The sequence below is a fragment of the Anser cygnoides genome, chromosome 5 (assembly GCF_040182565.1).
Source record: "Anser cygnoides isolate HZ-2024a breed goose chromosome 5, Taihu_goose_T2T_genome, whole genome shotgun sequence".
Classification (NCBI taxonomy): domain Eukaryota; kingdom Metazoa; phylum Chordata; class Aves; order Anseriformes; family Anatidae; genus Anser; species Anser cygnoides.
In genome coordinates this window covers 40,030,057-40,056,372 of record NC_089877.1, presented here as the reverse complement: position 1 = coordinate 40,056,372, position 26,316 = coordinate 40,030,057, and the positions used below count along the sequence as shown (strand labels likewise).

General features: G+C 52.5%; 2 protein-coding genes and 1 non-coding gene across 7 annotated transcripts in view; 2 read left to right on the top strand and 1 right to left on the bottom strand.

The window, feature by feature from the left end:
- Positions 1-9,909, bottom strand: part of LOC106038775 (USP6 N-terminal-like protein) — an 80,247-nt gene extending 70,338 nt beyond the window's left edge. The window contains exon 1 of the mRNA XM_066997999.1: positions 9,833-9,909. The gene's annotated coding sequence lies outside the window, so the exon portion shown is untranslated. The remainder of the gene's footprint in view (positions 1-9,832) is intronic.
- A 147-nt stretch (positions 9,910-10,056) lies between these two features.
- On the top strand, positions 10,057-10,129 carry TRNAA-AGC (transfer RNA alanine (anticodon AGC)). The gene has a single exon. It is a non-coding gene; the product is annotated as a tRNA-Ala (tRNA).
- A 3,794-nt stretch (positions 10,130-13,923) lies between these two features.
- LOC106038811 (ribonuclease inhibitor-like) lies at positions 13,924-24,762 on the top strand. Of its 5 annotated transcripts, none has more exons than XM_066998002.1 (11): positions 13,924-14,057; positions 14,299-14,397; positions 16,532-16,637; positions 17,932-18,102; positions 19,795-19,965; positions 20,573-20,743; positions 21,514-21,684; positions 22,180-22,350; positions 23,080-23,250; positions 23,396-23,566; positions 23,959-24,762. In XM_066998002.1, the coding sequence occupies exons 3-11, from the start codon at positions 16,552-16,554 to the stop codon at positions 24,044-24,046; spliced, it is 1,371 nt and encodes a 456-aa protein (XP_066854103.1). In that variant the 5' UTR covers positions 13,924-14,057; positions 14,299-14,397; positions 16,532-16,551; the 3' UTR covers positions 24,047-24,762. The 5 variants fall into 5 exon arrangements, with proteins under 5 accessions (XP_066854103.1, XP_066854105.1, XP_066854104.1 ...); XM_066998004.1 differs by having other exon boundaries at positions 14,299-14,402; positions 16,530-16,637; XM_066998003.1 differs by having other exon boundaries at positions 13,932-14,057; positions 14,302-14,397.
- The last annotated feature ends 1,554 nt before the right edge of the window (positions 24,763-26,316 follow it).

Below are 26,316 nucleotides of genomic sequence, written 5' to 3'. Positions count from 1 at the left end.
CATGACGGTTTCATCATGTAAATGGTTTGCTATTTCCTCCCAATCACTTTACACAGCCTCTGTAGGTGAGTCACACCAAAAGATAACTCGCAGCACGGAGCACAGGCAGTGACAGAAATCTGCTCCACCAGCTGTGGAAACACCCAGCTGGAGGTATTCAAAGTCCCCGCTGCATGCTGATGAAGAGACATCAAAAAGAGAGGTCTTCCTGGAAACGTTTCTAAGCAGCCATAAGGAGACCTTTGCCTGGCCACACATCTAAAGCGGAGGTCGCCATGTAGGGTAACAGAAGTCAAACGCAGGATGGTTTTACTCTTCCTGTTCTGTTCGCAGAACGGCTTGGGGACAGCAACGAGCAGAGTCGCTGAACAACCATCCTTCAGCACGTTTTAACTGAGAGGGGATTTGACAATGGGGAAGGTAAGGAAACAGGCACGGCAAAGCCCCACAGGGACAGCGAGGGTGGGACAACTTCTCTGAGCAGCTCTTCAGTCAAAGCACCAAAACAGCAAGGGGGACTTACCAAGGTTTTAACAAAAAGGATTTCACGTATTTCCAGCCAAACGGAGGACCTTGTTATAAAACGCAAGAAAACTTACTCATGCAGTGCATAGGTCTACCTTGGACTGAGAAAAAGAGACTTATTTGTTTTCCCTACTGCATTCCCTCTGTGCATGACTCATGGACCTCAGCCTTTGCCAACCAATATTTAAAAAAAAAAAAAAAAGAGAAAAATCATAATCCATTAACCCTTCCCCCATTTTTTCCTTTCTCCTTTCCCATTACAGAAGGACTGAAGTCATTTCTAAGGATGCAAACAATGCTGAAGACCACAAGACCACAGCACGGACGTCGGACGCAAGCCTCAAGCACAAATTTTCCATCGCTGTTTATAATGCTCTCCCTGTTGCTTTACATTACTGCTCTAACCAGAACACGAGTTATTTACTCATGTTATGTACCTCCAGGAGGATCTTTGTTGTTTTTCTTTTGAAGTCACTAACTGAACACTGTTCTGCAGTGGAACATAAAATCTCTACAAAGACAGAAATAACACAACACAAATCCAACCTGGCCAATAATCTTCAGTGACAGCTTATTTATGCAGTACAGAAACACAATTTCCCCCCAGCAAGGAAATTCCTGCCTTAGCTTCACATGGCTTACATCTGAAAGGAACTGCAGGAGCTTTGTAGGGCTTCATCCGTGTCAGCATCAACCCGCTCCTGCACCGGGGCCCAGCCTGCTGCTTGGGAAGCAGCAGAGCTCCCGTGGATAAAACCATTGCTCCCTGCTTCCTCCTCCGGCTCCTCTCCTCTAACAACTTTCCTGATACGATTGCTGCTACTGGACAATGTTACAGAAACATGACTGCAAAGTTCAAACTCATCTCCCACCAGTACTGCTGAGCAAGGCAAACAGAGATGCTTGTAGCTTCTCTAAGTGCTGCTGACTGCTGGATTTAATAAAACCCATATGCAGGTGGCCTGGCCTGCCTCCCCAAAGCAACCACAACTCTCAGACAAAGCATTTTGTCCCACAACAGCCAGATACACTGGAAACACAGCTTGGTGCCAAGGATTCAACCGCGTGCTCTCTGTTCCCGAGCTCCCCTCTCAGCAAAGCCTCGCAGGGTCCAGCAGCGCCGTTCCCCAAGGGCTGCTCTCCTCCAGATACAACTATGTTGTGGGCAACAAAGTTGGGAAGCACAGGGGTAGAGGACTGAGCAATGCTGGGTGACTTACAAAGGGAAAGGGTAAGGGTTGAAGGGTGCAAGCAAAGCAATGGGGCAGAGAACCAGCATGGCTCTGCACAGTGGGAAGGACGGCAACAGCCCCGCACTATTTGGCTGGCCTGGGTGATCTCAACCGACCTTGGAGAAGGTCTTTTCCAACCTAGATGATTCAATGATAAGTAACAAGAGAGGCAGCACTGGTCGAGAGTAGGCAAGGAACTGCGAGGGGACGCAGAGGCTGCAAGGGGTCTGCCAGTCCCCAGGGCTGACCCTGCAGCTTTGCTATCACCCCTGTCAGGAGCAGATACACCAACCATAAATACACACCACTTTTAAGTCTAAATAGGGGTGCAAGGTGTTTCCTGTCAACACTGAGAAATCATCAAGTTTTGTTTAAGAGGCTTATGGTAATTTTCTTCCCCTCTCCTGCAGCCTGTTGGTGATGATCCTGCCATACCAGCATCTTCAAGCTCAAGCACACAGCTCTGGCCCCCTGCAGGCAACAACAAGGTTTAATTTCTGTGTGGTTGTCAACAGGAATGATGCTTGGTCCCCTCGATACAAGCAGATAGGACTAACTCCTCGCGTATGACTAGCACACCAAAAGAGCTATCAAAAATACGCAGGCTCCCCAGCCTGCAGACCTTGCAAAGTCATTGTCAAGGCAGTAACGTACAAGCAACGAGCACCTAAGATGACAGCTTTTCAGCCTGAGACAGGTCATATAAATGTTTATAACAAGTTGGGCAGGAAAATAAACCTACCCCTAGGCCTACGGCCAGAGGAGAAGAGGATGGCAGGATCTGGCCTGCTCCCTCCCAGAGAGGCATCAGGCCCAGGTCTGCAGTGTATTTAAACAGAGAAATACTCAGCTTGATACATTCAGAAAAAAAATGTTTTATTTAAAAGCTGAGCTCAAAGTCTTCCCAGAGGGATACCTCCCCTGGGTTAATTGGGAAGCTGAACGTTTTCAGCTGTTACTCTGCACGTACACGAAGCTGTCTGTCAGCAGTGCACCTCAAAGGGCTCTGCCAACTTCAAAGCCTCTCAGAAATGTTAACACACACTGCAGCCCTTACCCATCCTTTGCAGGGAGGGAAACTGAGGCAGACAGAGCACAAGCAAGTTAACAATGAAATCACCACCCAATTTTCCAGCCGGATGCTCCACCGGAGCCACATAGTTGCCCTCAGCAAAGTGGTGCTCATTCCCTCTGACACTGCCCTATCCCACAGGGCCTCCAACTCTTCTAGACCAGCCTTGTCCCTCTCCCAAAGTCTCACAGAATTATCAGCTACCATCAAATGTGTTTTTTTTTTCCCCCACAGCTCTGATAAATCTGAAAAAGCAGGCCTTTCCTCATACGCAGCGACTGCCTGTGGTGTAGTCCCTGCGGAGACAGGAGGGCCCAGCGCTCGTGTTTCGCCTCATGCCTCTGGGGTGCAATTAACTCATCAACTTAGCTGATCCCAAACTATCTTTTGCTGCCAAAAAAGACAGTCCTGCCTTCTCCCTCCTCCCACTTCTACATGTCCCAGTCATCTCCTCCACGCTTGCGGTAGCGACCACGGCTCGTTTGATCCAACTGGAAGCCATCCCAGAAAGAAGAAAATAAGAGGGGAAGGAGCCTGACTTCTGGCAGGAGCACAGCTTGCGATCAGCTAAGCTGATGGGAAGCATGGCCTCAGAAAGATGGCCCTGTGGTACAGCTGGAAGCCTAGGTGGGTCCTTCAAGCCAGGATGCAGCACTAGGAAGAAGCAACCCCTCTTGGTTTGTCTCTGCTCAGGGTTAAGTCACTCAAAACCACTTTAACAGCTCCATTCCCTTCTGACCGTGCCCAGATGCTCACTTTTCTGAAGACCCATCCAAAACAGCCTGGTGACGTGCTACCTGAGGTCTGCAAATCGGGCTGATGTGTCCTAACAGCCACAAACTATAGCTATGTAAGCCTTGTGGCTTAACAAAGAACAGCCGGACATTTTCTTTAAGATATTTTTTTGTTGTTGCTGTTTTTGTTTTGATGTGCTTTGCCATAGCTGAAGGGTGTTCTCAAAAGGGTTTTTTTTGAGGGGAAATGAGCAAGGCCAGGCGTATGCAAACGACCTAGCAAAAGTTCATAAGGAAAGCAGGCAGCAGGATGCTGAAAATAAACCTGTGCAGCCTTTCTCAACACCGAAGTACAAATCCACCTGGACATTTCTAGCCTGCCACAGCTCTAGGTACCAGGCTTGTCCCCAGGTCCCCTTGCCCCCAGCCCTCTTTGCAAGGGCCACTGCTTGGACCATAGCTCTGAGGTTTAGAGTCCGAAAGCAGGTGACTTCACCTCAAAAAACAGCGAGAGCACAGTCAGCACAGAAGGGGTAAAAGCCACGAAGCGTGAAGTGAGCCAATACATCTCTAGACCCAGAAATGGCAACGCACCCAGAGATGCCATCTAAACACAACCACCGATCTCAGCAACAGTCCCACCTAGCTCCCCGCACCCCTAGACCTCAAAGACAGAGGAGGCAGAGTTCACGTCTCTTTTTTGGGTGCTTGGGTTTTGTTTTTTTTTCAAGTTTATGCAGCATTAGTCACACAAGCTCCTGACAGAGCCACCTTGAGGACTTGCAGGCCTTGCTTCTGAACCACGAGTGATCTCCTCCGCACTCTCACACCAAAACCACTAACACTGCCAGCACCAACAGAAAAGCACAGCTAAAACCCTTACATTCAAGCCTCACCCTTCACAGAAATACCCAGTGTTGCTCCGCCACGTTTTTTTTTCTGCCCCTGTAAAAAGCATAAGGCTACTCAAATGTAGCTTCCACAGCATTAAAATCAGTTTAACAGCTAAGCATCTCTAACCACCCTGTTCTCAGATCCCCTGATAACTGTCACCATGCACACCCCAGAAATATCCCAAAGCATCCTTAAGAAAACAGTGAGTTTTATTTTATTTATATATACAAAGCTCAAGCATAGATCTTATCTCAACTTAAAAAAAAAAAAAGACGAAACCCAACTGATTAATTCAGGCCAGTTTTAACACAGCAGGACTTTCAAAGTCAGTTGCAACTAGCTGAAACCACAGCCCTCACGAGGCTAGGCAGGACACTTGTTATGTTTTTGCTGGGGACCTTTCCACTGCCTGCACACAGCCTCCTGGCAGCAAAGGTTGGGCACACCTCGGCTCCTCACCTTTCGGGAAGAGGCAGCAGCTGCCCTGCCAGAAGGGACGGCCAGCACCTCCTGCCCCGTCTCCCAGACCTCTCTGTCCATCACACCTCGCCAGCCACCCCTGTGCTGGATGCAACACCCTGGCAGCAAAATAAATATGCTTATCTCAACAGCTCCCTGCTACTTCACTGAATTAAATGGGCTCGGCGATGGGTCTAACGCCCATAGGAGCTGGCTGCTGCAAGGAGCAGGACCAGAGTCTGATAAGCAGCAGGACGATCCCTCCCTGCTGGCAGCTGCAGGTGTTTTATCATAAAACTGCAGCAAGAAGCTCCCCAGTTCGAACATTTCATGGAAGCCAGGCAGCGGATGGTACCCTCAGCTCATGACCCGCACAGTCCGCTGTGCAATTTATGCCATCAGCTAGAGGCAATCAAAAAGAAGATGCCATTAGGCTCTTTTAGCTCAACCTCTAGATGTCAAGAGCAAACGGAGCGGGTTTGGAGTCTCCAGGAGGCCAAGCGATACCACTGCCAGCACTGGTTCTTAGGGAGGGGTGTGATGGTGTGGGTCTTCAGAGGTGACTTAACAGAGGATCACAGCCAGGAAGAACCACCGAGCAAAGCAATGCTTTGCAGAGCAGCTTTAAGCTACAGGATTCCCCGTGAAAACCATGAGGCGAGTCAGGGAGCCAAGAAAATACTGACGCTTTGAAACAAATTTGGTAACTTTACCCAGTTAGCACTGTAATCAGCACAAATAAACACACGCAACACTTGTGACCTACTTATAACTTTATCACCCAGAGGAAATACACTTATTACATCCTCCCTGGTAAGTCACCCCCATTCAGGCAACGATGCTCTCATGGCCGGTTTTGACTCATGAAACTGAGGGGGGAGGGAAGACAGTAAGAACAAGACATCACAGACTACGACAACAGTTTCTGATAGAATTACAGAGCCATTTGGGATGGAAGGGACCTTAAAGTCCATCTAATTCCAACCCCCCTTGGGCAAGATGGGCAACTTGCGATCGGTGCAACTTTGGTCCCCTCCACTCAAAGCAGGTATCGGCGCTTCTACGATGAGTAGTGAAGAAAGCAGGGAAGGAGACTCTTGGAAAGCTTACTTCGGGAAAGGAAAATCACGCGACTAAATTAAAACGTGATCCGGACGGGTGAAACTTTGGAAGACTGACGGCTTGTACCTGAGCCCCCGATGGCCCGTCAGCACTGGGACGTCATGGTGATGGTACGAGGGTTTCCTCCATGCAGACGGCTTAGCAGCTGGCAAAAGGCGTGCAAAGCATGCCCTGAGCAACTCGCTGAGAGCAGGGAATGCTGCTGCTGGGGGGAAAATTGGGCAGGAGATTTACGAACTGGTGCGGGGCGGCGAGACTCGATGAGGTCCCGCTGCTTTCCACCACGTAAAGCTGAACGGTTAAACAGTGCTGGCTCCTGCGCCTGATTTCCAGGATCCAAGCCACATGGAGAGCTAAAAATACCCCAATTAACCATTCCTTTCCAACGCGGGACTTGCTGACGGTGCCGCCGGGGTGTTATACGACTGCGGACAGGAAGATGCGGTCTGCAGAAAAAGCCAACTGGGAAAACACTTGGCCAGGAGAGCAATCTCTGAAGTCAAGGGTGGGCCATACGGCCAAAAAACCTTGGAGGAGCTTTGCTAGCAGCTCCTGCAGTTGTGGTGGGTAGTGCTGGTGCACGTGGAAGCTTTTAACCCAGTTTCACACACGGTATCACTTTTGTGCTGTTTGCTCGGCACGGATTAAACACAGCGAGCTTGTTCTAGACACATCCCCTACAAGCCAGCTCCCGGAGCAGCTGGTGGGCCAGCCCTGTGTCATCCTGCACGGCAGGAGTTAAAGCAGGAAACTTCCATTTGCGGCACAACCTATTACAAGCAGACTGCTAGGCTCCGAAAGGGAGCACGGCTCCAGAGCTAAGGATTTCTCCGCAGGCAGATTTAGTTGCGATTTTTTTTTACCGCCCAGTCTTTACGCTGACACCAATAGCTTAAATATCAGCTGTGGGCAAGACGGGGGCACGTTACCGACAGCAGCACGCCCTCCGGTGTGCCTGAGCACAGGGTTTACCCTGGGCTTGCATTATCGGCTGGGCAGCGGGCTGCTGCTGCTGGAATTACCAGGCGGGCTGCCTCAGGCTCCGCTCCCGGCGAGGCGATGGGATGGGATGGCAGCCGTCCAGCCCCCATCTGCACGCCCTGCCCCGCTTCTCCATCCTCCGGCAGGCGAGCCCGAGCCGTGACAAGAGCTGGGGAACAAAGGGAGCAAACACGAACCGTCCAGGGCAATCAATATCTTTCTAGGAACACCCAGGCCTCGTGCCAGCTCTCTTCCAATCCCATTTAGCTCTCCTGCAGCAGAGGATGAAGCCACGCGTAGGCACGGCGTGGGTAATAAAGCAAGGGAAGAGCGGCTAATTGGCAGGGCTGGAGCTCAAACGCTTGGTGCCGGGGCTGCCAGAGCAAACCCGTGGCCAAGGAGCGCACCTTGCCGTCAGAGCAAGCACCTGAGCCCCAGCACCTATTCAAAAAACGCCGTGTAAAACAGAGAGCACTCCTTCCAGGGCACCTCGACGCAGCAAGTCTACAGCAAAACCCCACAGCGTGTATTACAGCTTCAGCATCCCTGAGGACTGTGCTGTGCACTAAGGTGATGTAGATTTGTTGGTTTTTTTTTCCCCCCCTGCCACCTGCAAAGAGACTTTTCTGTCCTTTGCAGGGAGAGAATGCAAGGGGAAAATGGAGATTCACCAGCACTTGAACAATTTTTGCCTGCATCAGTGCTACCAAGCGGCGGATTCTCGACCCCGTGGAAACCCAGCTGAGCCTCAACTCCTGCCTGATCCCCAGCTACGGAAACCCAATGCTCAGCAGTGCCAAAGCAAGTAAAAGAAAGCAAGGGGAGAGCTCATTTGCAGGGTATAGACGTGCCCTTGCAACAGCTTGGGCAGTGGGAGCTGGACTACTCCCTCCTGGAATTAAAAAGCAGGAGAGGAAAGCGCAGGAATTACTCCAGTGTGACCATGAAGGACTGAACAGGCTTCGAGTTTCAAAGTCAATCCCAACACACGCTCTCTCCAGCGCAATTTTAATCCTACAAAAAGCCAAAAGGTTTTGCTGGGAGAACTGATCCCGCCGAACAACCCCGTCGTTAAACCACACGAGCAGCAAACGAGGGAAAGACCACGGACGGGGCGGACGCAGCAAGGCTGAGGCAGTCCTGTTGCACCTCGCACCTGTGCTCTGCCACATGCAAAGCGGGAAGGCAGCCTGCCCCGGGATGGGAAAAACATGTAACGCCACGGAGGCGAAACCTCACATCTGAGAGCATCTACCCCAAACGCAGCCGAAATATTCCTCCGGCCCTGCAGAGCCAGACGGAAGCCTCGCAGAACCCCGCAGGTGTGATGCTGAAGGTATCGAGGGCAGGTGAGGTTTGCCAGCAGGAAATGCTGTCAGGCATCTCCTCGTTTCTGTGCATCACAAAAAGAAAAAGCCTGAGGAGAAAAACTTGGAGTTCCTGAAGCTCAGGGGGATGCAGAAGAGAGGAGGGCACCGAAGAAAGAAACGATACAATGCTCTTCAAGCTGGTAAGCAGGGCAGTAGCTCACCTGGGAGAAGCACTTGGGATTTTAAAATAGCGAAAAAAGGTACAGAGCTGTCAGAAACATGCTCCAAGGTAAGAAGTCGTGCTGCTGGGGGTGTGGAAGCCTGCTTGGTCGGTCACTGCTGCTTGGGATTTTTGGAAGATAAATGTGTCTTGGGGAACATGTTCACCAGTCTTCCCTCAGCTGCACAAAACAAGAACGGAGCCCACAACCACGACAACAAAAAACCAAAGCCAAGAGAACGTCTGAAGAGCTGAGACCATGCTGCTCAGGCCCTTTAATGGAAGATGCAGTGTTAGAAGAGAGGAGTAAATTTACACTTTCAAGGAGTTTAGAGAAAATAACATTCAGACAAGCTACTGAGAAAGCTCTGCAAGAGGCAAAGCCCACTGACAGACGACGACCTGTCCAGGAAAAGAAATAAATACCAAAAGAGCATTTCTCGATCGTGACGCCGTTGGTACAGGGCAGCGTTTCACCAGAACCTCACGAGGGTAGCTCAGAAAAGGTACCCGGGAACAAGACGCCTTGCGCATCGCAGGAAGAGCAGGTCTTCGTTACTGCTCCGTTCTGGCCGCCTTCTTCACGAGGAGCGAAATTGGGGAGGAAGAGAAGCGGCAGAGGTCGACGCCACCATGCCGGAGGGTCCCGACGCACTCGCCCATTTGGCCACTTTTTTCCCCAAAAAGCGCCCCCCCCTTTTCCTAGCGCCCCACATCCGTCCCCAGCGCGGGGCACCGCGTCCCGGCCGCATCCGCTGCGGTCCCCCCGCCCCGAGCACCCCGTCCCGCCATCGGGCAGGGCCTCTCGTCGCGCTTCGCTTTTCGGGGGGCTGCCGCTTTTTGGGGGGCACCTCGGCGACCAAGCTGCACGCAGCGAGCCTCCCCGGTGACCCCCGCCACCCGCACGGACCGACCCCAGCGCTCCCCCCGGCCGCAGCCCGGGCACCGCAGCCCGGTGGGGACCCCAAAATCCCCCCGGGACCCCAAAAATCCCCCTGCACGACCCGAGGACCGGAGGCGAGACCCCCCCGGGCACCGACGGGGGGATCCCGGGGGGATGATCCCCTACGAGCCCTGCACGACCCCGGGCACCGCCTCGCCTCGGGGACCCCCCGCACCCCCAAACCCCCCCGGTGCCCCGGGACCCCTCCGCACCCCCAAACCCCCCCGGTGCCCCGGGAGCCCCCCGAGGCCCCCAGACCCTCCCGGTGCCCCGGGCGCCCCCAGCGCCCCCCCCCCGGTGCTCCCCCTCCTGCCCCCTCCCCGGTCCCGCCGCTCCTTACCGGGCGCGCGCTCCCGGTCCCGCCACTGGCGCGCGCGCGCGCGCCCCGGCCCCTCGGCCCCGCCCCGCCGCGCCAAGCCCCGCCCCCTCCCCCTCACGCGGCTCGCGCAAGGCCCCGCCCCGTCTCCGCGCGCGGGGCGCGATGGGAGCTGTAGTTCTGCGGAGGGAGGGGAGAGTATCGCGAGAAGAGAATAGAGGGGGCGCAGCAAGGCGGTGGAGCAAGCGGGGGAATTAGCTCAAATGGTAGAGCGCTCGCTTAGCATGCGAGAGGTAGCGGGATCGATGCCCGCATTCTCCACTACGATTTTTTCCTTCCTTCTTTCCCTCCATGTTATATCGGGCAGCGAGATATCCCGAGAGGTCGGCCCTTGTCATGTGCAAACGCTTTTTGCCGTTAAAACCATCTTTAATCCGCACACGCCCTCTTAAAAGGAGATCCTCCCAGCATGGCTGCCTGACCCGCCTCAGGGCTTCAATGGTGTTCCTATCCAAGTCGAAAGCAGAGCTGGGAACCGGAGGTGTGAAGCAGTTCGGCACGGCTCCTCCAGTTACGTGCCTGGGGAAAGGGCCTTTTGGCCACGTTTCAGCGGCCCAGGGTGGCTTCCAGCTTTCAGACAGCCCGCAGCCCCCGGCTGCACCAAAGGTCTTCCTTCAGAGCTCTGTGGAGGCGGTGCTGGGGTTAATTAAAATCTGCCTCAGAACTGGAGGCGTTTGGGGCCCTGGGGGTGGGTGGTGGGGAGGAGATGTGGCTTGGAGCCCACGCTCTTAAATCGCAGGGTCCTCGTGGCACGTTCGTCAGGTCCCCGAGAAGGCCCTGAGGCACTGTGGAAAGCGTCAGTGGGCATCTTGCGGACTGGCCCAATTCTTCAACAGCATTCTTCACCTAAACCGTTCATACAGAAAGAGCAAGAAGACTCAACCACACCACACCTCCTTTTAAAAAGAACAAACCTGGGCAATTTTTTCCTGTCAGAATAAATCTGACACCCAGACGTTTTGCAGAGCTGCACTACACGGCTAGGTTCACGCATACCTAGAGCAGCGCCATACCCCGGTCTCAACAGTACTGTTTTACATTATAGCTCCTGCAGGTTGTAACCCTGTCTTTGAAAATCCTGACCCCACTACCCTTCATTTTAAGCAGCAAGGCCACGTAAATAGGACAATACCTAGTAAAATGGGATTTGCTGCGATAGCACAAAGAACTGGATCGAAGGGAAGATGCAGCGCCTTTTACAAAGGGATTATTTGGCACAAATTTCCATGAATTCTCAGCAGAGAGAAACTTCTCCACCGCCAGAGGCAACCTACCAGCCCTTTCCAGAAAATGGCAATGGTAGCACGCAGGCTGAAGTCTGAAAAACAGATGAACGTATGGAGGTTGTTGTTTTTTTTTAACTTGAAAAAGTTTGTTCTCATCTTTTAAGGCTGATTTATACTCAGGCTTTGGAGCCCCAGACAAACTCATGAAATAACCAGCTGTCACTACCACAGCCTTCAAAGCTCGTACAAATGATTCAAATATTCATATGCAGCGGGATTTAATGGGAAAGTGAAATCCGTTGCAGTCTCCTATTTCATCAGCTGCCACGCAGCCGACATGAGGAGACTGCGTCACGAAGCACAGTTGTGTTTCTGGCCTGGTGCTCTCATTTTCCCCGCTAGCTGTTGGTAGCTCAGCTTGGTGACCGCAGGCACCCAAATCCGCTCAGCCTGAGGCTGCACCGCCCTCTGCAGACGGGCAGGGCACAATCTGGCATCTTCATCGGAATATTTCCTCGGGCTGTAGTTTTTCTGCACGCTCCTCCTTGCCCAGCATGGGCTAGTGGTGACCCCAGTAGACACAGGGACAATATATTGCACATATACTCACAGAATTATTTAATTATAACGATTCCCATCCCCGCGCCCAAAATAAAGCCAGCATGAAACAAAGAGATCGGCTTTTCTTTTACCAGAACAAGATGACCACATCAGAGCAGCTAAAAATTCCTCCTAATGGATTTCTTGTGGGAATCTCTAACGAGCTGTCACGGTGCAGATCAACCATATGTGTGCACACATGCGAGCTGGGGGGGGGGAGTTGCCTGCATTTGCCGAGGAGCCCAGGGCTTGCTTGGCCACCTCGTGGCTCCCAGCCACTTGCTTGCCAGTGGCATCTGTTTGTTGACCTCCCTTTTTTGTGTTTTGCTCCTGCGGCATCAGCTAAGCCACGGTGTCAGATTCTCCACCCTGACTCCACAGATGCTGGGGCTGCTTTCGCTTCCAAGAGCTGCATCAGCCTGCTGTCTCTAGAGGAACGACACGAGTTTTGCATTTCCTCCCCAACAAAGCCCTGCTTCACAAGCTCAAGGATCAAATGGCTTCCAGGCAGAAGGAAGGACAGTGGGACCGAGCGTGGAAGTGCCAATGGATTGAGCAGGAATTAAAGCAGGGCTCCGAGGGCAACAAATGGAGCTGTGCATGTTCTTACAGCTCGCTGTTATGACCACCACCACTGAATTTACGTAATGAGTTTGCTGGTAGGCCTCACACAGCCAAGCTTGCAAAAGATCTGTCACTAGCCTGAAAATTTTAATGTCTTTAATTGCAATTAAGTGCTTGCACAAGGGCATCGTGAGAGCACGGAGGACAGAATGGCAAAGAGCTAGAGGGAGAAAAGACAAAGCTTTTGGCTTATGCTAATGAGTTTAATTCTGAGATAATTTAAGCATCCTTCTAGATTGCTTGCTCTAGGGTTATGTGCATATGTTAATTTTAAAATGAAATAAATGCAGAGACACATCTCGACTTCCCCAGGCCACGGGACACAAGGCTCCCTGGTACATTAGGAGGTACAGATGGGAGGCAATCCCCTCCCCAAAAATGGGGGCAAACTTGAGTGACCTCGCAGAGGACGTAAAGGAGAAGGAAAAACAGGCAGAGACCTGAAAGAAGGTATCTCACTCACTGGGACTCCGCTGTTGCAGAGGAAAGACATGCACACGCCTTTCTCGTTGGTGTTTTCTGTCGATCTTCTCAGCCCAGTTGCACACCGTTTCCCCTGGACTTGCGTGTATTTGTGAGTAGGACAGCCTGGCCCTGCTTGCTGGGGAAAGGGCGATAGATTTTTCCCGAGATGCCTCTGGTTGTCCCTGCAGTGAGGGCAGCCAAGGGGACAAAGGGGAGGTAGAAGCCGATAACATCTTGGCCTGGCTGCCTGGACTGTAAATCCTTTTTTTTTACCATCACAGACCAGTGTGGAGCAGGTGCTTTGTCCAGGGTGGGAGGTCTGCTGAAAGTCCAGTGACACAAAACACTCTGAAACCTCTAAACCAGCGAGCGCTGAGGAGGTACAGGCAGGAACAGCAGTGACCTGCTTTTGGAGAAAGGCTGAAGGTGTAGAACCTGGTGGGGTGCTGCAACCTCTCGGCAGTGCTCGTCGTCTTCTTGCACTTTGTGGTCTTCCGAGCGAGAGCAGAAGTCATCGCTCACCACCTGCAGCATCCCTCCCGTCCTCCTGTCCAGGAGCATCTGGTGAGCACCGAGGCCAGACACTAGTGCCATGCTCAAACCATGCTGCCGGGGCTTTGGTGGGTTTGGGGTTTGGCCTGGGGGGCATAGGAGTGCTCCAGCAACCCCTTTTTGTGGGTGACCTGTTCTTTCGTGGGAGGGAAGGGGAAGCAGTGCACCCTCTGGTGTTTGGCTCTCTTCTGGGCGCTATGGAAGGAGAGTTTTAGCTCTTCAGGCTTCTGGTGGTCGGTTCCCACCTCCCCTGGGAGAAGGGTTGTAAAGGCAGCTGGGGGGAGAACAGCTAGCACAGGCTGAGACCCCTTTCAGGGCAGCACCCCCTGAGACCTTTGAAGACAAAGGGTCCTCCAGCGTGGACACACTCAGACCTGGAGACTGGGCCGTGAAGGCAAAAAGCCGAGAAACGACCCCAAAGCGGGGACGCAGCCTCGCTGCGCTGTTATCCCTCTCAGGCGAGGCCGTCCTGGCTGCGACACCCACCGTGCAGCTGCTCTCCTCGCCCCTAAAGGAAGCCGATGACCCAAACTCACACGGCCAGGTGTGAAGCCCGGCTCTCGGCGCAGATGGCAGGACCGAGCAGCCCCCGATGCAGCCCCCCCGCAGGGAACAAAAGCCGCCTCACAGCCCCTGCTGCTCTTTTGGAGGGAAGAATGGAGCCTGCCTTCTGCCTCCGCCTCGCTTGTGGGCTCGTGAAACATTAATTAATCTCCGTGCCGGTGAGGGGGCGAGCCTGCGGGGCTTTGGGAGGAGGAGGTAGAGGTCTGAGGGCCGGGATCCTGCTTGCTGTGGGTGCTGGGACCAGCCAGGAATTGGTTTTAGGGGGGGGCAGCACCGGCGTCGTTCCCTGCGGGGCCTTGCAGGCTGTTGGGGAGCACGCAGCACGGGCGGGAGCAGGATGCTGGGTGCTCCCGGGAGGAAAAACGCCGTCAGAGCCCCACCGTGCCCTTCTCCCTCTAGCAGGCGGCGTGTGTACAACAGCAGAGGTTGCGTAGTAACTGCAGCAGGAAGGCGTCAGCTCTGCCCGCCGCGCTCCCGCAGAGAGCCCAGCGGAGCGAGGTACGTGTCGGCCGCGCGAACGGGCCCTAAAACTCCCCAAACTTCCCCTTTCCCTTAGCAAAAAGGGGGAACCGCGGGATTTTGGGGCCACGCGTGGCGGACGCTGCTTTGTCGTGAGCGGCCGGTTGGGATTATCCGGAGAACTGAAGGGGAGCGGGGTGTTTGCTGCCAGAAGAAACCGGGGGAGATGCTGAGATTTGGGTTGGGGCACGAGGGGAGGCGGCGTAGAAACCTCTCAGCACCTCACCGCCTTCCTCTGGAGGCCTGCGTGAGCTTATACCCGGGGCTAAAAGCGTTGGGAAACAATAGCGAGGCCGGGAGCAGCCGGAGGAGGAAGCGAGCCGGGGGATGGCGAACGCCTCCCGGCCCCGCTCCGCGCTGGGTGGGATGCGCGGGAGAAGCCCACCGGTACCGGGCTGGGTGCGTGCGGCTGCGGGGGGGAGGCAGCAGGACTCCGGCCTCCGTGCCTCCACCCCTGGGGCTCGGGGTAGAGGCCTTCGTGCTGCCCCCCAGCACGTCCTGCTACGGGAGGGAGTAGGGGAGAAAACAGGGCCAGGGCGGGTGGGAGGGCACCCCACAGGGCTCCCCGTGGCAGCTGGGCAGCCCGCGGAGGGACGGGTATTTTTGGGTGTCCCCCGTTTGAACGGCCCCAAAGGAGGCAAGGGGGCAGCCCAAAGTGGGACGGCACTTTGTGGGGTCCTCTCGTCCCTTTTGGGACGCCACTTTTGGCCACTTTTGGTCCTCTCGTCCCTTTTGGGACGCCACTTTTGATAACTTTTGGTCCTCTTGTCCCTTTTTGTGCCTCCCCTCGCTGCGGGGTTGTGCTCCTGTGGGCTCTGGCAGGGAAAAAGAGGGAAAAGGAGGGGGAAGAGAGGGAAGAGAGATGGAAAAAGTGGTAAGAAATAGGGAGGGGGGGGAGAAGGGGGAAGAAGGAGAAATAGGGATGGGGAAAGAATGGAGGGGGAAGGAAAAGGAGGGCAGGGGAAGGAATGGGGGAGGAATAAAGGAAATAGGGGAAGGGGGGGGAGAGGGGAGGGAGGGAGGGAAAATGGCGGGGGGGGCCGCGAGGGGCGGGGCGGGGCCACGAGGGAGGGGCGGGGCCGGGAGGGGCGAGCCGGGAGGGGGCGTGGCAAAGCGCCCGGGGGGCGGGGCGAGGCGGAAGGGGGCGGGGTTATCCGGAAAGGGGGCGTGGCCTGCAGGGAAGGGGGCGGGGCCACCCCGAGGGGGCGGGGCGGGGCGGGGCGGGGCGGAGCGGGCCGGGCGCAGCGGGCGGGCGGCGGCGGTGAGGGCCGGGGGGGGCCCGGAAAGCCCCGGACAGTAACAACAATAGCCGCAGGAACACGGCGCGGGGCGCGCTGGCTAACATACCATAAGGTAAAATAATAATAATAATGGTCCGGGAGGGAGCTCGGGGGGCGTTTGGTAAAACACCTACAAAACGGTAATTGTAACTGGGGGGGGAGCTCGGGGCGCGTCTGCTGACATAGCTGTAAAAGCCGCCTGCCTAGCCACCTGGACGAGCGCCGCTCCTGAGCGCCGGGCTCGGGGCAGGCGGTGCCGGGCTCGGGCAGGCGGTGCCGGGCTCGGGCAGGCGGTGCCGGGCTCGGGCAGGCGGTGCCGCACATCGGCGCTGCCTCGTTGGCTTTCTTTTAGCTGCCCCATTCCGATGCGATCACTCAGCGCGTTGGGTTTGGGTGTTTTTTAAGCGGCTGCGCCGTGCTCTGAGTCACGTTAGCAGGGCTGGGATGCCCGAAGCGCGCTTTGTCACCCGGCTGCGGGGCTGCGGGCTCGGGTCCTTGCCCAGCTGCTGGCCTCGCAGCATCCCCGTGCGGGTTTATCGCAGCGGCCGGGGTACTTCTGAAGCACGGTTTGGGTGCGAAGCAAGGAAGAGTCCCTCTCGGCAGGCTCTCCGTGCTTAGACTTGCCCACCCAGAGTGCCCCTGCAAAGCCTGGGTACCGAACCTTGTGAAGCTGGGCTGCTCCAACGCTGCTGCTCGCAGCAAGCTGCAAAAAGCACGGCCTGTCCACTTTGCATGGTCCGACCTGCATCGGGGCTGCGGGTGGGTTTGAAGAGGGTTGCTGTGCTTGCTTCTCGGTCAGTGGCAAAAATAACAGCTTGATTTTCCGTTTTCAGATCCTAGCTCAGCTTCCAAAATGGACCTTGACATCCAGTGTGAGGAGATGGACCCGTCTCGATGGGCTGAGCTTCTGTCTACCATGAAATCCTGCAAAAGCATCAGGTAGTCCCTAGCTGCATTCCGTCTCCTCTGAGTAAGAGTTGTGTTTCTCTGCTGTGAGGAGAGGTACAAGGCACAATGCATTTCAGAAGCAAGACTGAGCTGTAGTATCGTTGACCCATGACTTAAAAGTGGCCCGGGAACAGAGATGATTCTACGTATTTTTGCCCAGAAAGTTGATAAAAAGATAAAAATGCTCTTGCAAGGATTTGTTTTGTCTAGAGGGGAGCGTCCCTTGGTGTGAACTAATGCTGCCCTTGTACTACAGCATGCACACTCACCCAGGTAATGTCTTGAGTGGTTATCCACACATTTGACCACTGTTTTGGTAATTCTTGACAGTCAGATCCCTCAGGTGAGGGAAGGCAAATGTCCTTCATGGTCATTAAGTTGCATGCACACTGCCAAGTGACTGTTCCTTGGTTGCCATGCATGAGCCCCGTGCAAACACCTCCTAATTCTGCAGACAGTCTCCAAAAGTACCCTCCTACAGTGCTGAGCAAGCCGCTGTGGGGGAACCGTGTTCCCCAGTGCAAGCAGGGGAATGGGATGAGGCTGTTCAGAAGCTTTGCTTCTGCAGTCTTCCCCACAGACCGTGCCTGGGACTGTGAGGTTCTTTGCAATGCCTTCCTTACACCGTGCCTCTTCCATCTCACCCCCTGCCCGTCCTGCTCCGTCCCCGGCTCCCAGTCCGTTCCCTGACTCTCCACGCCGTTCAGCTCTCTCCTCAACTGAGTGGCAGCGAATAAAACCCTGCCTTCAGTGCAAGAGGCCGCTGTCATGCTGCAGCCTTGCTTCCTGCTGAGATTGGCCGTGAGGGCTGCATGACTCACCCATAGGAGGCCAGATCCCCGAGGGGCTGGGAAGCCTGGCTGCGGGCCCGGCTGGGCTAGTCTTGGGGCAGAACCAGCCCGGCAGCCCGCAAGCTGGCCTCTGGCTAAACGTGGCTTCAGACATGGGTAGTTTGTCGCTAGCGAAGACCAGATGAAGGTGCATCGTCCTCCGGCTGCAGCCCTGCCGAGGGGAGCAAGACGTGTGTCTGTGCCGCGTGGAGGAGGCCTGGGGCTTGGGAAGCTGCCGTCAGCCCCTCGTGTGCCACAGCCTTGCAGGCAGAGCGTGTCTTCTGCCCTGTAGAAGCAGAGGTCTGGGCCACGTGTTACACAACGAGCCACACGCATCCTTCTGGAGGTGTCCCAGGGACCAAGGAGGTGTAGGTTGGCCGTTTTGCTTTCCTGGGGAGCGCTCCAGCCAGGGAGGCCCTGAGGACTAACGGACCCCACCTCTCCTTCTCTTTCAGGCTGGATGACTGCAATCTCTCCAGCAGTAACTGTAAGGACCTCTCCTCTATCATCAATACGAACCCGTCCCTCACCGAGCTGAAGCTGAACAACAACGAGCTGGGAGATGCAGGCATCGAGTACCTGTGCAAAGGGCTGCTGACGCCCAGCTGTAGCCTGCAGAAGTTATGGTAAAGCCACGCTGATTGCCTCGCTCGGATGGGCTTGCAGAGTGCTGTAGGTGAAGTCACAAGGCAAACTAGTATGTGGTCGTAGGACCAGAGCTGTGCTGGTGCATCTCAGCTGTTACCTAGGTCAGATGATTGGAATACTGCAGGATTTTTTACTTAGCTAGCATATTTGCTGTAAGACTCCAGGTTATCAATCTGTCTTCCAGCACAAAGGGAAGGACAGGTAGAGTTTTCCCAGCCAAGCTAAGGGTTTACGGAGACCTTCTTTAGAGTATGTGCCTTTAGGACATAACTGACATTCTCAGAAATGTATTTTTTGGAGTACTTTTCTGCCAGTTATCAGCACGGGGTTTAGCAGTCCCATCCAGTTTGCTTGCTTCTTTCTCTGGGAACCAAGCAAAAGGGTGTTCCTCTGAGCGTTGGTGTTCCTTGGCATTTCACGAGCTGTCAGTCTTTCTGCACCCTACCGAATTGGCTCTGCCACCAGCCCTGTCTTCTCAGTTGGGCAGAGGCTAGATGTGGGGCTCGGCTCAAGCCAGCAGTTTTTGCAGAGGCACCAGCAGCCTATTGTGGCATTAAAAGACTTCCCCTAGCAAGCCCTGCAGCCCAACCACGCTGCAGGAGTGGTTGTTGCCTTTGCTCTTTAGTGACCCTCAGCAAGGTGCTACCTTCTCTGTCCAGGAGCTCTTCTGCAGAGAACTGGAGTTTGCCAGCTCCTGAGGTGCATCTGGTGTCTTCCTGACGCTGCCTCGTACAAATTGTTTACTTTTTAGACCAGATAGGCCTGCTTCAAAGTCAGCGTGCCCCCTGCAGCGAGGAGTCATTGGTAAATAAAGGGAGAGTAGGCTGAAGCTACTCAAGCGGCAGTTCTCAGGTGGGCTTCCAAGTGTAACTGTGCTACACTGTACTGGGAGACTGACTCCAGATATTTTTCAGAGAGCTTTTGACCTGAGCTCCAAGCTCTCCAGGGCCCCAAGAAATAGCATGGATTAGGTTGTATCAGTTCTGTAGAAACATGATTGTTTATTTTTGGGGTTCTGGTAAGGTGTCTTAGGGAAAAAGAGCAACCAAATCCAAGCCAAACTTAGCACCACTATGCACAACACTTCTCCATTACGAGGGTGTCGTGTCCAATAGCTCAAAACACCCTGTAGAAATAACAGCCTGGTTCCTATACAGCTTCTGAGCACTGAAGGATAAGCTTCATAGATCCTTCTTGAAGCTTACAGTAAAACTTCTGAATGATATATCCAGGGATTTAAGCCAAGTTAGACAAGATTGTTACTTTTAGCTACTCTGGATGACATTTCCAGGGGAACAAGAAATTGTAAGATGTGCTTTCTCTCAGGGATTAACCTTATCGTTATTAAAACACTGCTATAAAGCAGCTGTGGTACTGCTTAATGTAGGGTGGGTCCTTCTTCTGCTAGAGATGCTACTTGAGCAATTAGACCAAAGGGAACCTAGGAGCTCATGTTCATGTTACAGATACAATATTAGCTGGTACAATATTTTGGCAGACCTTAAAATAACAGTAGTTACCTGGACGTACTGCTTTCGAGAGAGCTACACCCTGGTGGTGCCACGGTGTCCTTCCTGTGCCCAAACCCCAGCAGCTGCACTTCTCCCAGAAGAGCCCTGGGGTAATACTGGGGATGCATTTCTCTCACCTGAGCTGCCTCTCTCCTTTAGGCTGCAGAACTGCAACCTGACGAGCGCCAGCTGTGAGACTCTCCGCTCTGTCCTCAGCGCGCAGCCGTCGCTGACAGAGCTGCACGTGGGTGACAACAAGCTGGGAACTGCTGGAGTGAAGGTGCTGTGCCAAGGGCTGATGAACCCCAACTGTAAGCTGCAGAAGCTGCAGTAAGTAGTCCCTGGGCGTTGTGGTCATCAGACAGTTCGCATACGTCTTGCACCTGAGACAAACAGGAGTTTTGTTGCCAGCTGTGGATTTCTTCCTGCTTTATCTGAACGTGGTCATGCTTATTCATGGGGGAGGGTCCTGAGGGTTTGTCAGAGCTGGGTGCCTGTTCCCGTAGGCCTTATTCAGCTCATTTGGCAGCGTCCTGTTAATGCAGGATGCCTCTGACTCCCAGGGGAAGGCTGATTCTGCTGCAGCTGGTCCGTGCTTTACATCTGAGCTGGACCCAGGTCTCTTTGCAGTCTCCAGCCCCTCTTGGGAAGGCTTGGTGGTGAGGCTGCGTGATGTGCTGCAATTCAAAGCTGAGGCAGCCTGTGTGTTGCTTCAGTGGGGGACTAGTCTTGCTTGGTTTCCCTGCAGTGTAAGTTTAAGAAATAACATGCTGTGAAGAACTGCTGGCTGCAGTTTGCTTGTGGTCCTCTCTCCTTCATGTATTGCCTAGTCTCAGCTCGTGGACCCGACTGGCACATTTTCTGCCTTGATGTGTCTGTTGGTAGCAGGACGTGGTGGAGACACTTGTTTTTGCCTGGGTTTCTTTTCTCCTTGCAGGCTGGAGTATTGTGAACTCACGGCTGATATTGTGGAAGCTCTCAATGCTGCTCTGCAAACCAAGCCCACCCTGAAGGAGCTCAGCCTGAGCAACAACACGCTGGGAGATACAGCTGTAAAGCAGCTGTGCCAGGGGCTGGTGGAGGCAAGCTGCAACTTAGAGTTACTACAGTAAGGAAGAGCTGGTCATCCCTAGCTGCAAATAACCCTGCTGCTATTCCTACCGTGCGCAAAAGAAGGAAAAACTGTTGTCAAGAATGCTTGAAATTTAGACCAGCTTTTTGCAGGCTCAGATTTCTAGAACTGTGGAAACTGAAGGCACATCTGTGTGTTTGTGTGTTTTTGTGTTTTTTTTTTTTAACTATCATGTGATTCGAAGTTCACTCCCGTGTCTATTGGTGTGGTGTGAACATGTACCCCAGGTTAAATTTGCAATTACAGGTAGTATCTGCGAGTGGCAGAGCAACAGACTTCAGAGACTCTAGTTCTTACCCCTGAGTTACCAGCTGGCTGAGCATATTTATTCAGACCCAGATTTTCTTCAAGAAAGAGATGTTGAATTTGTCCTCTTGTTGGTACAGCCCCAGTAAGGGTTCAGGGTAGAAGCACGATTTGTTTTAACTTGCCCATGTGCTTCAGCACAGCCAGGCTGGAGGAGCACGCAGCTGCTAAGTCACTGCTACGTAGATCTAGGGAGCCAGGTCCAGCTGTGCAGAGGCTTCAGGGCTCTGCAGCAGCCAGCAGTCCCTTTTCCTTCATTCTCTGTGTCCCAGTTTGGTTTGTGGCTGCTGGGGACTCACAGTGTCATACGTCCAAAAGTTCCTCTTCAAAAAGACAGTCGATATAAGGGTGAATGTCCAAACTGGGAGTGGAGGATCGTACCTAATGCAGCAGGTTTGGAGCAGCAATTCAAACTGTGCTTTTTTTTTTTTTTCCTGCAGCCTGGAAAACTGCGGAATAACCAGCGATAGTTGTCGGGACATCAGCGCGGTGCTGAGCAACAAGTCGTCGCTGATAGATCTGTCTGTGGGGGATAACAAGATCGGGGACTCCGGCCTGGCTCTGCTGTGCCAAGGACTGCTGCATCCAAACTGCAAAATCCAGAAGCTGTGGTAAGGGTAGAGAGGGTTTGCTTAAATCTCTCTTGCGGCCTCTGAGCTATCTAGGTTCTACTGTTGGTCTGCTCCAAAGCGGAAAGCTTCTCAGTTACACCCGCTAGTGAAACAAGGATGTCTCTACTGCAAGTTAGTTGCTTCACAAAACCCGGTGGAGGACACCATGAAGGGGTAAGGCTGCACTGAAATCACTTAGACCAAACTCTGGGGAGAGGGTGAATGAGAATTTGTGATGACAGTGTCTTTTCCTCCTCTTGAGATGTCTGTCTACCAGAAACGAGTGTTCATACTCCTTTTCTGTTACAAACAGAATGTTCAGTGCAAAGGGTGGAAAGTAAAGAGAAAGCTCCGTGGTACGATACATGGACGAGTTTGGTAAAGGACTGAAGAAAACGAAATGCTGTAACCAGAAGTTCAGAATAGTAACAGAGAACTGTGTTTTCTAATCTAAGTAATTTTTTGGGGGAAATAATATTTGGTTCTTCCCTGCAGGTTATGGGACTGCGATCTCACAAGCGCTAGCTGTAAAGACCTCTCCAGAGTCCTCAGTACAAAAGAGACCCTCCTGGAGGTCAGTCTGATAGACAATAACCTGAGAGACTCAGGAATGGAGATGCTGTGTCAGGCGCTCAAGGATCCCAAAGCTAACCTCCAGGAGCTATGGTAAGCTGCTGTGAGGCTTCACATACCCACTACTTTTTTGGAGACCTAACTAAAGAGGGATGTAGGTGAAATAATACAAAATAAATCCTCAGTTGTGATGGTTCCACAAATGATGAGTATAATTGCTTATTGGAAGGACTGGATAAAAGTCAGCACCAGAACCTGTGGTGCCAACTTTACAATCTAAATCTAACCAGAGAAGGTTTGGATGACAAAACCATTCTCAGCATTCTCACTGCTGACAGCATTACATTACATGACAGGTTGGGGTGCTCTGCTATTGCATGGCCTGGAGGGGAAAACTGGTCTTTCACACAGAACTGTAACAGGCAGCTCTTCAAGTTTTCTACGTCGCAAGTTCAGCTCCTACCCCTCAGTGGAGTTCTTGCCCTACCCCCGTGGCATGGGAATTGGTGAAGTGCCCCAGGAGTGCATGGTGGAGCTGAGAGAGCAGCATGCTTCTCTGAACAGGAGTCTGTTTCTGTGCTTCTATGGGCAGCTGTCTGTCCTAGATACATACTCTGAGACAAACAACCCAAATATAAATGGTGGGAGAAGTGCTGCTCTGAAAGGATTGGCAGACAAGGGGGTTGAGAGAAGTTCAGTGATTGTGGGAAGGCTTCACTTCCTCTTTCCTCACTCTGCAGGCTCCTCTGAACCAAACGTGAAGTGAACAGTGCTTGGTGCTCTCTAGATCCCTGGAGTTCTCATATCATTTTTCCTTTGCAGGATTAGAGAATGCGGGCTCACAACTGCATGCTGCAAGGCAGTCAGCTCTGTTCTCAGCGTGAACAAACACTTGAAAGTGCTGCACATTGGCGAGAACAAGCTGGGAGATGCAGGTGTTGAACTCCTGTGTGAAGGGCTGCTGCACCCCAACTGCAACATCCACTCCCTATGGTAAGGGGAACCCTCACAAGTCATCTCCTCTCTTGCTGTGTTACCCTTCCAAGAACAGCATACAGAGAGGGATAGCACTACATTTTTTTTTTTTTGCTTGGGGGCCAAAATTCCCACTCTGCTGTGCTCTCTCCTCTCCCTTCAGGCTGGGCAACTGCGATCTCACCGCAGCCTGCTGTGCCACGCTCGCCACCCTCATGGTTGCCAAGCCGTGCCTTACGGAGCTGGACCTGAGCTACAACACTCTGGAGGATGAAGGCGTGAGGAAGCTCTGCGAAGCCGTGAGGAATCCCAACTGCAAGCTGCAGCAGTTGATGTGAGTGATGTTTCTGGTCTTGCTTGCGTTCCCCTGGCAGACAGCAAGCTCCAGCCAAGGGAACCAGTCCTCCTGGTGACCCTAGGGGGAGCGAAACACCATCTGCTTGTTGCAAAGCCCTCCCTGACCCGTCCGAGTGGTGTGACCATAATGGCTTAATCCGCTTTGGTCTCTGAGGCCTGAGGAAGAGGAGATGGTGGTGCTATGGTGGGAAGAGCATGGTCCGGTGCTCTAAGACCCATTACTGGCTGTTGGGGCGGACTGCCCAACCTAGATGGGGCCCTTTCTGTTACGTGGTCTTCTCATAACAGCAATTTGTGTGTCTTCCTGCTCTCTCTTACCTCAATGGGAGGATGCTTGCTAAACCAGCTTGCCTTTTTGTTTTGGTGCAGTTTGTATGACATTTTCTGGAGTTCTGAAGTGGATGATGAACTAAGAGCCCTGGAAGAGTCCAAGCCTGAAGTGAAGATCATTTCATGAGTGGTGACTGCCTACAGAGCAAAGTCAAAGCAGTGTCCTCTTCTTAATCTGAACTTTTCGTACATAAAGCTAATTAATTTAATATAGAATGTGCTTTTACCAAAAAACACTTGTGGGTTCCCTGAGTGGGGTGTCCAGGTAGCTGATAAGCCTTCCGTGCAGCGCTGAGGCTCATGAAAGCGTTGTACATTTTCACTGCAGCATCGTTATCCTTGAAGTAAACAATTACTGGGCATCTGCTAGAAGCGGGTCTGTACCCTTTAGGAGCTCTTTAATCCTGTAATCCCTCCTAACGCATTAGTCGGGCTCTAAAAGAGAGCTCCTTCCCAAAGCAAGGGAAGAACTACCTACTGTATTATTACTGGGTGGTGCCTTTGCCAGGTCTCTGGAGAAAGCTCTCCAAAACAACAACAACAAAACAACCAAGCCACACAACAAATGTGGTTTTTAACCTCAAAGTCAGCTCTCCACTGCCTTTCTGTAGAGGAGTTGTTGGAAAAGCAGTGATGACCAGGCTACTAGAGGAAAAAGAAACGAGTGGCTGTTCAGCTGCTTAACTTCAGGAATTAGCATCCCTTGAAAAGTGATTTTTCCCACAAACAAAAGATGCTGTACATTTCTGCTGGTATGGGAAAAGATTAAATGGTTTGATACGTTTGCTCTGGCAAGAGTGGTTTTACAGGCATTTTATTAAAATCTGTTTGCAAATAATTAAATGCTTCGTTTTTCTACTTATAAAAAGAAAAATAAGATACAACCCATAGCTTGAATCTGTATATTTCTTCTTTAACGCCAATCCATCACTCTGAACTACTCTACTACTAATAATTTGTTTCTTGTTTGCTTTTGGTTACGTTCCTAGCTGAAGCCTGTCACGAGACCTTAGTCAAGCCCCTAGGAAGGCTGCAAGCCTAGAAAACATTTCCTTTGTTTCAGAGGTTACTGACTGGGGCTACTTGTCCAGTTGGAGCTTTAATAAACCTTCTTGCAAGGGAAAACAAATCTGATGCGCACTTAAAATGCTACAATGCAACGGAAGAAAGAATGTAGCTTAAAAAATGCAGGTGAGAAGCCTGGTGTTGCCTGGGGCTAACCCTGCAGAAAGCATGCAAAAAAAAAAATAATCCTGTTTGCTCACATCTCTCTCCATGCAGCAATTGCTTAGTGTGGCGAGCAATTTGAAGATGCCTTGTGATGCTCACGTATTTATCTTGTAGAGGCTGTAACTGGCTTTTCTTGGGCTGAGCTAAATCATTGATCTGAGCATGGTTCCAACAAAGGAGAGCATTTGCCTGAGCAGAGTTCCTCCACGCTTCCCTTGATGCTGCCCAAAATGCTAAAAACTTCCCTTTTTCTAGAATTAATTGGTTTCCATCAAGGGCAGAAGCAGTTCTTGTGTTTAGAAGCCTACCCATTCTGAGGAACTCTTAGACGGGTTTTTTGCATCCGTGGTCCCTTGCATATTTGGCACATGTGGGCTCGTTTCAAATGTGGGAAGAAGCAGAGAGGGTAGACCCAAAGAGGGGCTGCAAGAGACAGTGCACGCATGAGGGAAGCAACAAAAATTAGGCACAAGGCTGGGCTGAGACATTGCTCCAAAAAGAAAATAAAAAAAATAAATAGAAGTGGGTTTTTGAGAGCACATGATGTTGTGGCCTAAAGGGTGCCTGCTGGTCCTGGGATGCCAGGGTTCTTTGTCAGGGTGAACCGTTGGACCTTGGGTACCCTTTTACCAGCAGCTTGCAAATACTGGCTTTCTCTTTTATTACATTATAAAGCTTAATAATAAAATTACACAGCCAAAATAGAAGATTGAGAAATCCAGGTATAACTTTCAGATCATGGCAGACAGCTCAATGCCATTGCAAATTTTGTGCAGCCCAGGGTTATAACACAAACAGCGGGCTAATTTACACATAAGCTGCCGTGCACCATCTCTTTGCACTGCATGTAACCCCAAAGCACGTTTCCAAACACTGACATCTTGACACCTTAAGCAAACCCTTTTAAAGAACCATGGCTCCTGAGATCAAATAGATTCGGGAGCAGAGAACTCGAGTCTAGAGCTCTTATATTCTTTCACAGGTTTGTATTTTAGATCTCAGTAGTGGCAACAGCTGTTTAGTTTGTGTTAAAATGTTGGGTTTCTGCTAGTAGTTTAGGACACTGCAACAACCTTATTTTTTCGCTCATTGCATCATATGATCTAAAGCGGGGAGGTCACGGTGTTCCAGCTACGTTGCCAGAAGCAGTTAAGCGAACATTATTGG